The following is a 17,839-nucleotide window of genomic DNA, read 5'->3' on the forward strand; positions in this document are numbered from 1 at the left end:
GTTATATAACATTCATATAATTCATAGACTAATAATAAAGAGTAGACCGAGCTTTCTCATTCTTGCTGATGAAGAAAATTGGTTCAAACATGTATCATGTGACTGGTGTGGGGGTTTGGCGAAAACTTTGCAGCATGGTTGCTAGATGGCGGCATTATCTATACTTTGGCACTTGACATTTATTTTAAGATGGAATCGACTTTCATTAGTTTCTTTTTTCTTTCCCCAGTGCAGAGATTGAAATGTTTTTCTTTTAGTTATGAATGCTATGCTAGCTATGAAAACTATGCTAGATAGTAGCCAATTTAGAAATCCCTCACTGTAGTAAACTAAACACTGAATTATTTCCCCACTTCACATTCTTAAATCAGTATGATAGAAATAAGTTGTCTTCTCAAAACGAGTTTGGCATTTCAAATTCTCTAAATAACGTCAAAGCATTATTAAAAGGATATCACCACAAATTAAGAAGGATCAAAAAAGTAGTTATTTCATCTAAGATATAGTGCCAAAATTTTAACAAATTTCAAAAAATAATAAAATTTTATATTAAAAAAAAGTAATCATTTTCTTAATTTTTCTTAGGTTGTATAATACCCAGACAAAAGATAAAGAAGAACAAGTCTTTCTCTTCGAAAGATGAATATTACTCTGCTGATGATTTAAATATTGGCGAATCTTTAGATATATTTGGTGTGAAGTATACATTAATAAATTGTGATCTTTTCACACATGATTTTTTATCAAATCTTGGTTATAAGATACATAGACCTCAACCTGAATTCACTTTTTTGTTGAGTCAATTGCAAGAGAAGGTTTGTATTGTAATTTTGCTCTTAATCAGTGTCAATAAATATGATGTGTCAATAGAAATGTTTTTTGATTATAGATCTTTTAAAGAACTTAAATAATAAACTCACACATATTTTAGCAGTGCCGGATCTAGGAAGTTTTCAAGGTGCGGCAAAACTTCAAAATGCCGCCCCCCCCCCCCCACATTCATCTTGCTTTAAATTTTTCTATCAAGTTAATATGTTTAATAAACTGTAAAGTGAGAAAGAGGGGTTTGATTAAAAATTTATTTTATACTAAGCATGTCAGAATGAAAAATTTTTTCGTTAAAACGGACATAAATGCTACAAAATCAGTTTTCAAATGTCTGAAAGTTCTTTTCGCACCCAAATCTTTTTTACTGTTGAAGAAACAAAATAACCTGGCAGTGATGCAACCAGAAAATATTTTTACAGGGGCGCACTTAAAATTTTCCCTAACTTACAGGGGGGGGTCCGAGGGATCTCCCACGGAGAAATTTTTGAAATTGTTGTCCTAAGAATGCAACTTTAGAGCAGGGTTGTTTGGTTTAAACCACGTTGGTTTAAACCATGGTTTAAATCAATTGGTTTTTTTTAAAAAAAATCCATTTCACAGGTTTACATTGATTTCCCCACACATATTGAAAAATATAAAATTCCATTTATGCTAAGTTCCTAGCTAAGTTGCAGAGATAAATACTAAAATTGCAAAGTTGCGTCTTTAAAATGTATTACAAGCTTTAATCGAAAAAAAATATTAATATATTTTTTATTTCATATATGTGCCATAAAGCAGATTTCAGTCAACTTCCATCATTATGCTTAATTTGCATGATTAGTTAAGATTTACTAAGGATTGAATCTTTTATTGTGGATGCAATCCATTATATTGCTCACTCCTGTTGCAGGGGTGTGACATTTTTGCCCATTTATTTGCACTTTCCTGGAATTTTAACTTTGACTTGTAAGGTAATCAACAGTCTAACTTAATTGTTTGCACCTAAAAATTAAGATTTGTTCTGAGGTGAACACAAATAATATTTTTTGAATCAAATTTAAAAAAAAAGTTTATACTTCACGTATATAACGTTTTTGGCCAAAAAAATTTCTTGAAATAGAATTTGCTACACATTTATTTGTTCTAAAGAGTTTGCATTTAATATTTTTTAAACTTCAATGCTGGATGCAACATGTATGCCGGTAAATAAGCTGTAATTTAAGCCATGTTACACCAATTTTTGTATTTTTGATTTGGTTCTTTGTTTTAGCGATAGTAGATATCTTTTCCAAGTCTTTCCAAAATAAGAACAGAGTCGAATATAGAGCAGAACTTTTTTTAAAACTTTGTCAGTACAACAGCAATCGATTTTTTGACTGTTCAATCATGTACTGTTGTACATTTTGCTTTACTTCAATATTTGCGACATTGTGTATATAAAAATCAACATTATGTAAGATCAGAAAGAAAAAATATGAAAATTGTTCTTTTGAAAAGATTATGCTTAAAAATATAACTTTTACCTTTATTCGATAATTATTCATATTATGTTGGTTTTATAAAGTTTTTTTTCTTGGATCTTCATTATATTTTATCTTAACCCGCATCACAACCACTTCTTGAAGTATTTCGTATCATAAAGGGTCTATATATACATGCATACTAATATGTTAATCAAGTCAAACATTTCAATCAATATTTCCCCGCAGAAAGCTATTTTAATTATTTAATTTAGTTACAAGATTTTGTTCTTATCTCTTTAATTAATCAAGAAATTAGGTATAATGTGACTATTGAATAACTGTTAATTACATGGAACCTTAATTACCTTCCGAAAATTAATTGTTTTTCTCGCAAATAGTATTTAAACCAAAAAAAAACCCGGTTTAAACCAAAAAAACCTGGTTTGAACCAAAAAAAAACCGTTTTTTTTTTTGGTTTAAAAAAAAACCGGGTTTTTTACCAACCCTGCTTTAGAGTGTCTCTGTTGATGTTACGGGGAAGAAAGTTTCATGAGGACTTAAGAGGAAATTTTTAGAAACTAAAGTCTTAAAAGCGCTATTATAGGCGATATTTATTGACGTTAGGGTAAGGGATGGGACTTAGGGGTTATTTTCTGACCGATTTTTTTGAAAACTAGAGTAAAATTGATCACCCCTCCCCCAATTTTTTTAAATTGAAGTTCCAAAACGCAGTTACCGACAAACTTTGATGATGTTAGGGAAGGGGGTGCTCTGGGGCTCTCTCCAAAAAAGCATTTCAAAATAGAAGTTCTAAAAGACGAAGTTTTCAAGCAATATTCAGTGATACTAGGGAGAGGAGTTTAAAGCTTTTCACCTCAATTTTTTTTTTCGGAATTGTAGTTTTTGTATCTTCAGATTTTATATGGGAGCGGCAGCTCACTTTATTTTAAGGGGACTGCGTGCTAAGCGCCTCAATCAATTGTCATTTTAAAAGTCCAATTTTTGACGAATTATGTGGCATTAGAGAAAAGGGGTTCGAGGGCCTTGTCTGGAAATGTTCGGAAATTGAAGTCTTAAAACCGCGACTGTAGACCACATTAGGTAACGTTTGGGGTTCGGCAATTATTCAAAATTGTAGTTAAAAAAAAGCAGTCTTAAATGATTTTCGATGTTGTTAGAAGGCAAGGTAATTGTAGTTCTACCCTGGAATTTGGTGAAATTGAAGCCCTGGAATTGAGATTTGAGACGTTCTTGAATGGTTTTGGCTGGGGAAGGGGGTTTCCAAAGCGTAGCATTTTCTTATTTTTTGATCGTCTAGGAAAAAGAAAAAAAGGAGGAATAAGAGAAATAGGAGGTGTAGGACGTGAATAACTGATGAATAATCTGAAACTATAGACTTTTTTTAAGGCTCTTTTTTTAAAGAAATTTAGATTTTCCTCGAACATTCTATAGTTTTTCTATTGAAATTACTTTGTTTTCCCAAGGCGTGTTCGTTTCTTCTGTTTAACAATATGGAATGTTTTTAAACAAATAATATATTTAGCCTTCTGGGGGGCAGGCAGTGGTGCAATCAAAAGGGGGAATGCCCCCCTCTTTTGGTTGCCCCACTCACCACTGTCCCATGGGTCTGAGCCAAAAGCACAATTTTCAATAAAATGTCGTTGAAGGTTTGTTTATGATCGTTAGCATTTCTGCTAGTAAGCAGCAAATTCTCAATGTCAATGTTCTTAGCAAGATGATTCAGCTATAAACTTAGTTAATCTAAATATTTATAGAAGGACCCTCTTCGTAATACCTGAACTAATTATTCTTCTGCTGATTTAATGCTTTGTTCTGCGTAATGCCAGTCAGATGTTACACCAAATACTCATATTTTATAGTTGCACAATAAAGACTACAGAACAAAGTTAGCAATATTTTTTTCTTTGGGAAAACACTGTTTCCCTCCTTTTTGCGCCCATGACGGAGAGCCATATGTGTACTCGTTGGTGCTTGTAAATGCCCCCAGCAAAATTTGTAGGCTCATCCTCCCCCCCCCCCCACCACCGTTTTTAAGAAAAGGGTGAGTTAAAATATTTGTAAAGGAAAAGCTATTCTATGGATTTGAGCATGAAATATACTGCCTCCTAAAATGTACTGGTAGCATGGTGCCTACACCCGGAGCCAGTAGTTGATTAATGAGGAAGCAATCAATGTTCAGTAAATTATTATTCAATTTATTATAGGGAAGAAACTATTAGGGTGGCTAGTACTCATGTTCCAATTCAGTCCCACTAAAAGTGCTTACTTATCCCACTCATTAACTCCAAAAAAACGCTTGTGCAAAGAAGCACTTGCTACTCACTGCCTCGTTTTGCCGATATCTTTTGAAAAACATGCAATGTTCTCAAAAATAAATGACTCTCTTAATTGATCTCAATTGTCAGCAAAATACATGAGAAAGAGTAAAATCCCACCTATACGATTTTTATCCTATTAAGTTTTTTAAGGAGCCTTTGCACCTATTTTCCCTGCCAGAAGCACCCAGGGGTGGCCTAGATCCCCCCAAGAGGGAGTCAACCTGGAGTCCCAAAGCCCTTTGGGAGTCCAGGTTTGTGCTGAAAACCGAAGAAGCACACGTTCGAGGGCGCAAGAAAAAAGAAGCCGAAGTCGCACATATTTCCATGGCAGAAAAAAGAAAACAAAAACAAACAGATTCGGGGGTGCAAAAAAAAAAAAAAAAGCCAAAAGGGCGTACAAAGAGGGGGGGGGGTGCGCACCGGCCCATAGGCCAGTGGGCAAGTTCGCCCCTGGATGCACCACTGAAATTTGCCACCCTCCTGAAGTTGCTGCCCGGCAGGGGTGCCCATCCCCCCCAAGCTCAATGGCACAAATTCCCCCCCAAAAATTTTCTCGCTTTCAAATTGCGTTGAACATACCATTTTTTAGAGTCTTTAACTTCCAGTTAATTTCACACACATCTCGCATCTAGTGAATCAGTTGAAAAAATCAAAAGAAAAAAAATCACAAATTAAATTTGCGTGAGATAAATAAAGTGAAATAGATGCACTATAAGCTGAAAAAATGAACAAATCACATTTATGACACAACAAGTACAAGAGATGCTAATTCCCAATTTAAAAAAAATGCATGATGTACTAAAAATATTTTTTAAAAAAAAGATTTTGCTCTGTCAAAAAATGTGTCCTATCATGACTTCAATCGTAGAATTAGAAATTGAATGAATAACATGACTGTAACAATAAAATGATAATCAGCGGATGGGGGGGGGGGAGAGCATTGCACTTGCGGCCCTTAGTGGCATAGGTATCTAGTAGACCAGCGGCTCCCACCCTTTTCAGTTGTGCGGCCCACCTGTTTTGTAGAAAACACTAATGAGGCCCATTAACTATACTACATATTATTTGCACAGCAAAAATTTACATTCTGAAGACGGGGTGGGGGGGGGGGAATGCATCTGCTCATAACTATCCTTAATATACCGTATTAGGAAATTCAGATTGAAAGTGTGTCAAAAACAAGAGTTCTGGAGATGTTAATATCCTTCTCCCCTCTTGCTGTACCATTGATATAGGTGTACTGTACAAGAAGAATTTTCAAAATAATTTCTAAGAGAAAAGAACTTTATTGCATTCACTTAGCTGGCATTCGTGTAAGAAAAATCAAAAACAAGTCATCAAATAAAAAGTTCCATAGGATTTTTTGCCGCTGTTTTTCCTCGACGAGGGAGTTGATATCTGGATTGAAATTGGATAGTTTAAGTCTCAAATAACTCGCAAGCTTCAATGAATTTCTATATTATTATTTTTTTTTAAAACTGCAATGAAAAGTCTCATTCAAATAGGTAGGTGTTCGAAAAGCCTCTTAATTGTCAAGTTCACTGGTTAGTCATACTAGTTCAACAAAGAAGGGACATTTTTAATTTGAAGCTTGAAGCTAATACTAGTTTCTTTAGCAATTTTCGTTAAAGGGGTTTCTGATTCATTACATTTAATCTTCAATTATTGGAGAAAGTTCCTAAGAAATATGAAAAATCTTAAAGTTCATTATTGGCTAAGGGCCAGGGAGAGCGTTTGAGTAAAAGTACATCTAATAAGTGAATTTTTGCAAGAAACAAAATTAAGACCCCAAGATTTATATTGGTTCAGATCCTTGACCAGTGTCCACGGCCCAGTGACACGCTGCTTGCGGCCCACTTGTGGGCCGCACCTAACCTATGGGTGCGGCCCACTTGTGGGCCGCACCCATAGGTTAGGAACCACTGCAGTAGACAGTTAGGGGCCCTGCTGACTTTTTGCTGGGGGGGGGGGGGGGCAAAATTTATGCATCCGGGCTTGATTATTTGCAAGTGGCAGAAAGTATGACAATCAAGTGAAATTAAAAGTTCTACTCAAACTAAAGCTATTTTATGAAGAAAGTAGATCAATTGCCATGTAAAGAGCTAAAAAATACGTTATTCGCAAACTTCAAAACCAGTTCGTAACAATTTTCCCGGTGAAAATAAATCCATGAAAGACTAGAGATTAGTGGTCAGTTCTTACAAACAATTAATAAAGAGAAAAACAATAAACAATAAGAATCATTTTATTTTAGTTATTCTCTCTCCCCCCCCCCCCCCCCACCCCGCTATCTACTTCTCCATCTCACCGCTGCCACATGTATACATTACATAGAATTGTGCTATACGTACTTCGAGTGGATTAAAAAAAAATCAAATTGTCCGACTCTTTTTTCATAACGAACACTGACTCCATCCCATCTTCGAGGTTATCTTTATTGAAAAAGAGACACGGTTACTAAATTTAGAAAGAAGTACGTAAAAAACGATAGTAGAAGTATACATTTATTTTTGGATAAGTTTTTTTTTCCTTCCAAATATTTCATGTTCAAAAAAAAAAAAAAAATCCCCCCAAAAAATGTTGATGGCACAACTTGCACCATAATCCCCCTTTGTGGGCACCCCTGCCGCCCGGGGCAAGAACCCCGACTTGCCCCCCCCCCCCCATAGATCCGGCTCTGCATTTTAGTTCGGAAGGTATTGAAAGTAAAACAGACACTTTTAGTATTATTTCATTTATAAGCAGTTAACTGCCTCGAATTCGCACCACTTTGGATCAATGAATCAAGTTGAGCAATAGTACCAGTTAAGGTTCTAAAGTATTGCAAAATTATCCCCACTATTTTTAGAAAAATCATGGCAGAAAAAAAATGTATGCGCTGTGGTAGTAAAATTGTGCCGTACTTGAAAGAGAAAGATTTTTTATACGTCTTGATTATTGCACTGTGTTTATTTTGATGATTTTTTAGGCGACATAATTTTAATTTGTTCAGCTTTTATGCTCATGTCCCTTGATTTCTGTCTTTTTAGAACGTGACATTTGTATGTTTTTCAATTTAAAATATTTTGTCAAAATTTATCTGTAATTATAACCTACTGTAAAATATTCTTTGAATATTTCCCAACAAATTATTTCTATCATTATTTCGGTTTTACCTAAAGAGATTAAAATAAAATAATTTTCGTTTTTTCTTCTTTGATAATTTTTTTAAAGGAATATATGGGTATATGTATGTATTCAGTTGGACCTATATGGTAAAATCTTTTGAATAAGTGAGTTAAATGGAAAGTTTATATCCTAAAGATTTACATTTTATAGTACTTAATAATGCTGTACTACGACGTATTTTAAACTCGTGATCACTAAACATAATTTTTGAAGTTCCTAATTTACCCTTTTTTAATACATTATATTCATTTGCCATTGTTTTACTTTTGAAAAAAAGAAAAAAAGGATAAGAAATCAACTCTACAGTTTTTAAAACAGAAGTATTCTTCTACTAGCTCGATAGCAGACATAAATGTTTAGAAAATATTAATGCTTATAAGCTTTTTTTGCTTTAAGACTTCTATAAAATAACTTATTTTTACTAGCAATAGTTTTCAAAAAATTTTTATTAACAAAAAAAAGGGGGGGGGGGGTAAAAAAATATTTGGCGAAGCTTAAATTTTTATGATAAGGATGGGTCCACTAAAATTAAAGGGTCCCAAAAAAAAGTGCTTTTGCAATTTAAAAAAAAATGGCCTTTTATCTTTGATTTTTTTTCTGTATAATTACAGCTATGACGAAGCAGTATGTTGTTGATAGAAAATGGTTTTTGATTCCTGAATTTCTATTTCGAACTATTTTTTAAAAATCAGTTTCGCATTTTATTTCTAGTGTGTAAGGTGTCTAAACTAATCGTGTAATTTTTTGAAACTTTAAACTTTTATTTTTAATGCAATTGCTGATTTTGTATCCATAACTTTCTAAAGCAGACATTCTCAACCTTTCCGTCTCTATGCCTCCATTTCCCCCCTCCAGATTGTGCCTCCTTCAATTTATGTGTTAATGTAAGTAGTAGAATATGAACCTAATTAAGATAACTGAAGCAAGTTATTAAGTAAAATCTTGATAATTTTATACACAAAAATCAACATTGCTAAAAAACTTAATTTTGAATGCTGCATTTTTACAAAATATGAAATCCAAGAAGCAGGGAAATAAATACTACTTTTTTTGAGGCATTCTTGGATCTTGACGAGGTTGGAGTACATTTATGAGTTCCTTCCTCAACATTAATAAGCAAGCTGATACTGTTACTTAATATTCACATGCAACCACAAAATTGAGTAAATAACTCTTAAATTTACTTTTTATTTTATTTTTTACACTCACCCCTCCCCTCCAAACACTTCTACAATCTCCCTGGAGAAGCACCAGGTTGAGAACCGCTGTTCTAAAAATTGAAGGTTAAATAAAGGTACAGGACCTAAGTTAAACTACTATTTTTCAATTAAAAAGAAAAAAAAAAAAAAACTCATCAAAAAGTAAAGAACATCTGTAAAGAGTCTTGTCAAATTAATTTTAATGCATTTTTCCACATTGTTGAAGTGCATGGATTTGTGTTTGGTTACAATGTTTTACCTGATTTAATGTTCTATTATTATTCTTCTATTAGGAACAAAAGAAGTTTATCAGCAAAAAAATTTTCCCTAAATCTTATGAAGTTGCAAAATTTTTAGAAGAGTATCCAAAAACATTAAGATTTTATGGTGCATGGGAAGATGTCACAAGCTATGGAAATAAAAAATATTTGGTTACATTATGTGTTAACATCGCTAACGGAACTTTTAAAGTTCAAGAAAATCGTCCTTTAAATTTCAGAGAACATGATTCTCGCCTGCTATTGAAACCAACATTAGTTCCCAAGGTATGTTCACTTTATTCTGCTCTTTTGATTAAATATATTTAAAATTTGTTATACAACTTTATTTGACATCACTTTAATCATCGATTTATGTAAGCAAATGATTGTAGATTTTAACTGTAATTTCAGATGAAACCTTTTTCATTGCTCTCATTCATAAAAAATCTATCTTGATAAATAATATGAAGTACAGTTGAGAACCAATTACCCAGGATTTTCGGGAACATCATTATCCCTGTTATCTGAATTTCCCGGTTTTCCGGATTACTAATGAACGCTTCTTTTCCGATTGTTTAGGAAGCCCAAATTACTATAATAAATAGTAATGCACTTTAAAATATGAGAAAATGACTCAAAAATGCTTATAAGTTTCAAAATGTTGAAAAATATTAAATGAAAGACCATTTAAAAGCCTAAAAATATAAAACGTTCCAAAGTTTCTGAAAAAAAATAAAGAAAGAAAATGAAAGATAAATAGCATGTTTATGAACATAAATATGATTTTTTTATACTAGTTTCTAGTGTATAAAAGAGTTCATTTTCATGAACATTTTTTTTTCTTTAAGGGTTTCGTTTCAGCGTTTGTGATAGCTTTTAATTGTTGCTCTTGCATTGAATTAATAACGATGAACATTTGCTTTTTAAGTTCATGCAGCACAATTGGTCTTTCGTTTAACAATCTCTAGATTCCACGATATGAGCTTTCTGGAAAATTTACAAATCTGGTATTCGGTGTAAATTTTGCTCAGGAAAATATCTTGGAAATTTTGCCCCACCTGTAAGATGACCCTTCAACTTTGAAGTTTGTTTTTTTACTAAATTTCTTGATAATACAGTAATACGGTATTTATAAATAGAGCATTCAAATTTTGTTTAGTTCTTTTGAAAAAATGCTCATTTTTTCTAAAGTTATCGAGTTTTTTTTTTTTTTTTTGAAAGATAGGAAATTGAACAAAGAGTTTTCAGTTTTTTGAATCCTGGTAAAAGGTTCTGTGCTGTACATTTATATATTTTTGCGATGTTTGGTTAAGTACGGTCTTTGAATATACACATAAGTGCCCACAAAAACGAAGGTAAAAATTATAGTTGTTTCATTCCGAAAATTCCACAACATGTCCAAAAAATAATATTTGTGAAAATACCTAAACCTAAGATAGAAAAGAGAATAGAGTAAAAAGCAATACATGTTTTAAAAATTGATAACTTTCTTCTAAATTATGTGGTTTGAAAAACCTATACCCCTTTGTTAAAAATGTCTTTCTACATCGTTGCAATAAATATAATTCAAATTACTAAAAATTGATAATAATGAAAAGGTAAATTCAAATGAGGAGTTAGATTGGGAAACTAAGGGTGTAATTTTGGGGGACTCTATGGTAAGGGAGGTGGGTAACACAGTTGGGAGAGTAAAGCGTAAGGTGGCTAGGTGTTGTTTACCAGGGGCTCGGGGTAAAAGACGTTAATATGGTTGCTGAAAAGAAGGGAGTATTGAATAAGGAGGACATGGTTTACTTTGTGGGTGGGAACAAATGATGTAGGGCCACAGTAAAAATGAGGAGTTTTCTAGGGAATGGGAATCCCTGTTGGATAAAGCAACCAGCTTTTCGACGAATGTCCAAGTGGTTGGTTTGCTTCCCAGGTATGGAGTGCATAGGAGCTGGCTAAATCAACGTGCGAGGTGTATGAACTTGCTACTGAAGTCAATTTGCGAAAAGCGCAGTATCAGGTTCATTGATGTATGGAGTCACTGTAAACGGGATTGGATTGCTAGGGATGGCCTGCATCTGAGCTCTACAGGGGTCAAAATGGTTAGTGGATTAATTTTAAGGGCTTCGGAGTCAAAAAACTAAGTTGGAATGGGGGGCATGGTTCAACCACCAGGTATCGAGAGAATGAAATGTTTTTGGGTATTGCTAGAAATGGAAATAAAGTGACAAACAAGAGTAGTAATGTTAGCAATTGTAATTTAGGAAATTTCAGGGTGTTAAATAAAAGCAACTTAGGCATGCTTAAAGTTTTCTATACCAATGCTCGCAGTATTAGGAACAAGATGGATGAATTGAAAAGCATAGTTATGGATGAGAAGTTGGATGTTATCGGAATTACAGAGACATGGGCTACCGAATCTGATGCAGAGTTATTACATATTGCTGGGTATAATTTATTCAGACAGGATAGAGTAGATAAAAGAGGTGGTGGGGTTTTATTTTATGTTAGAGACAATTTTATTTGCAATGAATTGGTCATAAATGATAAGCCTACTGATATTGATATGGTTTGGCTGGAGTTGATGAGCAGTAAGGGCATAAAGCTACGCTTTGGAAACATTTATAGGCCACCTAATTCAAACCAGGGACAAGATGAACAGATGTACCGTATTATTAGTGACATGTCTAGTAAGGGATCCGTTATCATAATGGGGGATTTCAATTTTCCGGGTATTGATTGGAATAATTTTTATCCTGGTAATGGCAAAGAAGAGGAATTTTTAAAAGTAATTGGTGACTGTTTCTTAGATCAAGTTGTAACTCAGGGAACTCGAGAGGAGGCCATTTTGGATCTAGTTTTTTGTGACATAGGTAGTTTTGTTCAGGGGTTGAGTGTAGGGGAGCATATTGGAGATAGTGATCATAACAGCATTAGGTTCCGGGTTAAATTTGAAGTGTGCAAAGATGATAATTTTAGGTTTGTGCCCAATTTCAGAAATACCAATTTTGTTGCACTTAGGCAGAGCTTGAAAGAGGTTTTTTCGTCAGGGTTGGAAAATAACGACGTAGATCAGCAGTGGACGGAGTTTAAGGATAAACTTGCTAAAACTGTTGGGGACTATGTTCCATTTAGGAGAAAAGGTGTTAGTACCAAAATTTGGCCCATGTGGTTCTCCAGGGAGACTAAAGAAGCTCTTAATTATAAGCAAGCCACTTTTCGTAAGTTTAAAGAAACTGGTCAGAGTGCGGATAGGCTCCAGTATGGTAAGGCAAGGCGAAATTTTAAGTATTTGGTACGGATTCAGAAAAGGGAATTGGAGCAAAGGCTGGCAGATGACATTGATGGGAACCCTAAGAGGTTTTTTGCTTACGCTAATTCTGGGAAAGCTCGAAACAGTCAAATTGGGCCTTTGGTTGATGAGCATGGAAATTTAATCCAAAACGATAGGGATATTGCAAATGTTCTAAATAACTTTTTTTCCAGTGTGTTTAACGATAACTGTATTGCAACAGTTGACACTAACAAGACACAAGCTATTATACAGCTTGAGGATTTTGTATTTTCCAGGGAGGAGGTTTTATTTCATTTGAAAAAGATTAAAGCAACTAAAGCTCCGGGACCAGATAATATTTATCCAAAAATTTTAGTTGAATGTGCAGAGGAATTAGTGGATGTTATTTTGAATATTTTCAATGCTTCTTATAACTCGGGGACGGTGCCAGAGGACTGGAAGCTGGCTAACATAACGCCACTCTTCAAGAAGGGGTCTAAAGGTATTGCTGGGAATTATAGACCTGTAAGTTTGACTTCGGTGATTTGTAAGATTTTCGAAACTTTGATCAAAATTAAGATCATGATGTTCTTAGAGACTAATAGTCTGTTGACTAGTTTGCAGTATGGTTTCAGGAAAGGTAAATCCTGTACTACTAATTTATTGCATTTCTACGACAAGGTTACCTCAGCTTTAGATAACAAAAAATGTGTGGATGTTGTTTATATTGATTTTCAAAAAGCTTTTGACAAGGTACCGCATGTTGCTCTTCTCAGCAAGTTAACTGACATTGGAATAGGAGGAAAAACTTTACTTTGGGTTAGAAATTGGCTTACTGGTAGGAAGCAAAGAGTAGTTGTGAGAGGAAATCATTCTAATTGGAGTGATGTTTTAAGTGGGGTTCCTCAGGGATCAGTTTTAGGGCCTCTTTTGTTTATTATATTTATGAATGACATCAATGAAAATATTTCTGGAAGCATGAATTGTTTTGCTGACGATGTAAAAGTTATGGGGATTGTCGAAAATGAAGAACAAGTAAAACAGCTGCAAGAGGATTTAGATCATATTACTAAGTGGGCAGATAAATGGGGTATGGCAGTTAATGTAGGGAAATGTCAAGTGCTACACTTAGGTCATGGAAATAAGCGTATGAGATATCGTTTACAGGGTTCAGTCATAAATCAGGCAGAAAATGTTATGGATCTGGGTGTCTTTATAAATCAGGACTTCAAGTTTAGTCAACAGTGCAGTATTGCTAGTAACAAAGCCAACAAAATGCTTGGGTTCATCAATAGATCTATTTCAAACAAATCTAAGAAAGTTCTTCTGCCTTTATATAGGAGTTTAGTAAGACCTCATTTGGAGTATGCTGTTCAGTTTTGGTCGCCTTATCTGAAGAAAGATATTTTTGTATTGGAAAGGGTTCAAAGAAGGGTAACTAAATTAGTAAGGGGACTCTCAGATTTAGATTATGATACCAGACTTAATAGGCTTAACATGTATAGCCTGGAGCAAAGAAGAGTCAGAGGGGACATGATTCAGTTATTTAAATTTATCAAAATGAAAGATGTAAATGGATTAAATTTTTGCGGGGAAAGCAGGACAAGGGGTCATTGTTTTAAGCTATTTAAATCTCAGGCTAACTTGGAAATCAGGAAAAACTACTACTTTAGCAGGGTCGTGGGCACTTGGAATAGCTTACCGGAAGAGGCGGTAATGAGCAAGGGAGTGGATAGCTTTAAGAGGGCCATTGATCTTCATTGGGGACTAATTAATTGACTAGGACCAGCCTAGCTGGGCCCAGTGCCTGTTGCTGGTCGTCACATTTGTATTTGTATTTGTATTTGTATTTGTAATGCATTAAGAAGAAGACTCATCAATGTAAACTTGCTATAAAAGCGAATGATTGTATTTTTACCTTCAGGCAATTTTATGCCCACTTTTTTGCAACACATATGGAATTTTTTTGTACAATGTCAGTTTTTCATCTAATTTAAGTTTTACATTTTATTTCTCTGAAAGGTAAAGGTAGCTTGTGTTTAAGCTGTCATACCTGACTTCTAGGGTTTCCAATCCCGCAGGATTTCGGGATTGTAAAGAGCCAATCCCACAGGATACCGTGGAATTGACTTTATTCTTCTAAAAGTTAAATTTTACTGTCAAATAGAAATAAGTTGTGCTTCAAAATTGCTTCTGTTACTTGCAGTAGTAGTTTTCTCTAATTCCATGCACAAACTATAGTGTACTATACATATTTTTTTTTTTCAACGATTGAACAAGAACAGAAGAACTGGAGGTATAGAAATTTTGTATATCCAAGGTGACATTATCCTAAAATTAAAATCTATTACGTATATGCAATGATAATTTCTGAGAAATAATTAAGAAACATTTTAGAAAATAAAAAAGTATTCTTATTTCGTATACTTGTGAACATTATAATTTTCGACAGTAAGTGTTGCATAAAATCAAAATACATATCGCGTTTCTTCAAATATCTCAAAACCTTATTTCGGCAGATACTGCACTTTACCTCCTCATGGCAGTACAGCTGAGCACCTTGACCTTTGCTTAGTACCTGAAAAATTAAATTACGAAACAATGACAATAAAATGCAGTTCCGAAAATCGTGTTAACTTTGAAGTTTTTGCATTTTATATTTCAGATTTTGTATATAGTTTACTTTCATTATTTAGAATTTACTTATTTTATATGTATGATTTTTTTAATTCAATTTTTAAAATAACCTTAAAATATTTTTTTACACATTGTGTCTATTTCTTATTAGGTATGTCCATCTCTTTCATAACATCCTGAAAAAATTAATGGTGCCACCGTGCGACTTATATGCTGTTTGGTACAAAAAGGTTGGGGACCGCTGGCTTATTAGATAACACCCCAGACAATTCCAGGTTGTAGCTTTCACCAGCTTTATGGGTGCTTCTTTTGTCTCCGACAGCTCAAAGGGATTTTGGCATCTTGCACTCCTACTTTGTAGTGACATTCTTAAAAAAAAATACTCTGGATCTGCTGTTGGTGTATGTGTTATGGTCATAAATGTGCATGAAAACATGATGCACTTTTAAAAATTACCAAACAGACTGGGCATGTTAAAAAAAAAATTCTCAAAATCACGCAAAGCACGGAATTTTTCCCCCTCTTTTCTTAACCAAATTTCTTTTTTTTTTATGACCTTCACTTTCATATATATATTTTTTCCTGGTTTTTCTAATTGTTTCCATTTTAAGTGTTTATGTGAGGAGTCTATGGTAAATTTTTTAAGTGATAGCAATAGTTAAAGCAAAAAACAAGATACTAATATGACATTTTGCTAGGATATTTTTAAAAATTAACTTGTATGTTATTTATTGTAGAGCATCTGTGTAAATTATATTTCCTGCTACATTCGTTTTTTTTTCTTCCAAAAATGACTAATTTTTTTTTTCTCTCCCATGAAAAGAATGTTATATTAGATAGCATCGGGCAGAAGAGTGAGAAAACTATTCTTAATTTATGCAGTAATGTGCATTTCAACCGCACAGATGACAAGTGCATTGAGTTCAAGCAACCCTCTTTTATTTTGGATAGTAATCCAGTAGGTATATATTTATTTAGTTATTCTCAGTTTTTAATCATAGAATTTCATTGTATAAGCATTTTTATTTTATACTAAATAAGTTAAAATGATATTAATAATATGTATAACGATAACAATAAATTTCTTTATCATAAAAGAAGTGTTGATAAAGAGAAAAGAATTCAACTTTCATTTGTTTGAATCAGTTTCTGTGTTGTGTTAATAAAAATGCAGTTAAGACCTATAGTCCAGTCATATTATACAAAAAAAAAAAAAAAAGAAAAAAGGCTAAAATCGCAAAACATGATGTAGTTCTGATATTTTAATATGTTGTTTGGGTCAGTTAGGGCAGTGCTTCTTAACCTTTTTTACTTTGCGTCACACTTAAGAAATTTCTAGATCAACTGGGCACACTGAACTTAATTTCGCAATGGTAATATAGAAATGTTTTTATCATTCACTGGTAAAAAGACGGGGGGGGGGGGGGAGGGGGGCTTTTTTCATATGAATAAAACAATTATAACAAACGTAGTAAATTTACATTTATTTAGAAAGCAGAAATATTTTGAATGTATTGAGGTTGATAATGAACAAAAAACTATAACTATTTACAGAAAATTATGTTTCATATGTTTCAAAGCATTTCTGTCAAACATGTCATTAAAGTGCACACTGAAGTTAAACAATTTATCAAATAATGTTTCAAGAAAGAAGCAAGCAAGAAATTAAAAGCATGCACCTAACTTCCGTTTGACACCAATTTTTGCAAAGAAGTTTGATCTTCGGCTCTATGCCGGAAAGAGCTACACAAAGTTCTTGATCCAGGCTCTTTAGAGATGATCTCTTACTGTTTTTTATAAGTGCGAAAGCTGAGAGGTTGAGCTCGCAAAGATATGTAATTGAAAATGACAAGACAAGAGATAGTGAGATACTCAATTTTAACTAGCATCCAAAATTCGTCCTGAGGCACTTCGCTCAACTTAAGTTTAAGAGTACGGTCGCTCTTGAGGTTCATAAATTCTTCTCGTGCCTTCCAAGAAAGGTCTTTAACTGATGCATCCGCAGAAGAAGAGAATGAATCGCGAATCCAGTCATACTGTTCCATATTACTATTCTTGAAATAGTGCTTAAACTTGTCCTGAAGTATGACTAAATGTTCTGCCACCACATTCAGCAGCTTTTCTTCCATGCCATTTTCTTCACATACCATGTTGACGTTCCATTTGAACATGTCCAAGGAGCCACGAACTACTTCTCTCCACAGCTGAATTTTTGATTTGAACCTGTTTGGCTTGTCCATATATGTAACCCGAATTTTCTCCTTGTCCTTGCATTTTCCGATTCAATTCGTTAATGTTTTCAAAAATGTCAGCCATGTACGCTAGTTTTGCCACCCTATATTTGTCTTGCAACAAACTGGCTTACCGCATTTCGTTTTTTAAAATCAAAAACTGTAGTATCTCGTCCTTCAATTCAAAAATTCTTGATAGTACCTCACCACGCAAAAGCCAGCGAATCTCTATATGAAGAAGTAGGGAGTGGTGATCTGCCCTCATTTCTTCACAAAGTACGGAGAAAAGGCGAGAATTACGCGGCCTCGATTTTATGAAATTCACGAATTTCACGACTTCAGACAAAGCTGCCTTCAGTTCATCTGGTAAGTTTTGCCATTAGAGTTTCACAATGGAGGAAACAGTGTATGGTTTTAATTTCTATTTTACTAAGTCTCAGAATCGAGCTTTGAGAAACTACGATAAAAGG

The 17,839-nt window shown here is 33.8% G+C and overlaps 1 protein-coding gene across 2 annotated transcripts in view; it reads left to right on the forward strand.

Annotated features, from left to right (window-relative positions):
• LOC129216974 (EF-hand domain-containing family member C2-like) overlaps positions 1 to 17,839 on the forward strand; it is a 42,704-nt gene that overhangs the window by 12,642 nt on the left and 12,223 nt on the right. Inside the window, exons 4-6 of one of the 2 annotated variants that reach the window (XM_054851198.1) lie at positions 586 to 815; positions 9,273 to 9,524; positions 15,962 to 16,096. In XM_054851198.1, coding sequence (XP_054707173.1) covers positions 586 to 815; positions 9,273 to 9,524; positions 15,962 to 16,096 — 617 coding nt within the window. The remainder of the gene's footprint in view (positions 1 to 585; positions 816 to 9,272; positions 9,525 to 15,961; positions 16,097 to 17,839) is intronic. The other variant, XM_054851199.1, reaches the window with a different exon arrangement.

The sequence above is a fragment of the Uloborus diversus genome, chromosome 2 (genome assembly GCF_026930045.1).
Source record: "Uloborus diversus isolate 005 chromosome 2, Udiv.v.3.1, whole genome shotgun sequence".
Lineage (NCBI taxonomy): Eukaryota > Metazoa > Arthropoda > Arachnida > Araneae > Uloboridae > Uloborus > Uloborus diversus.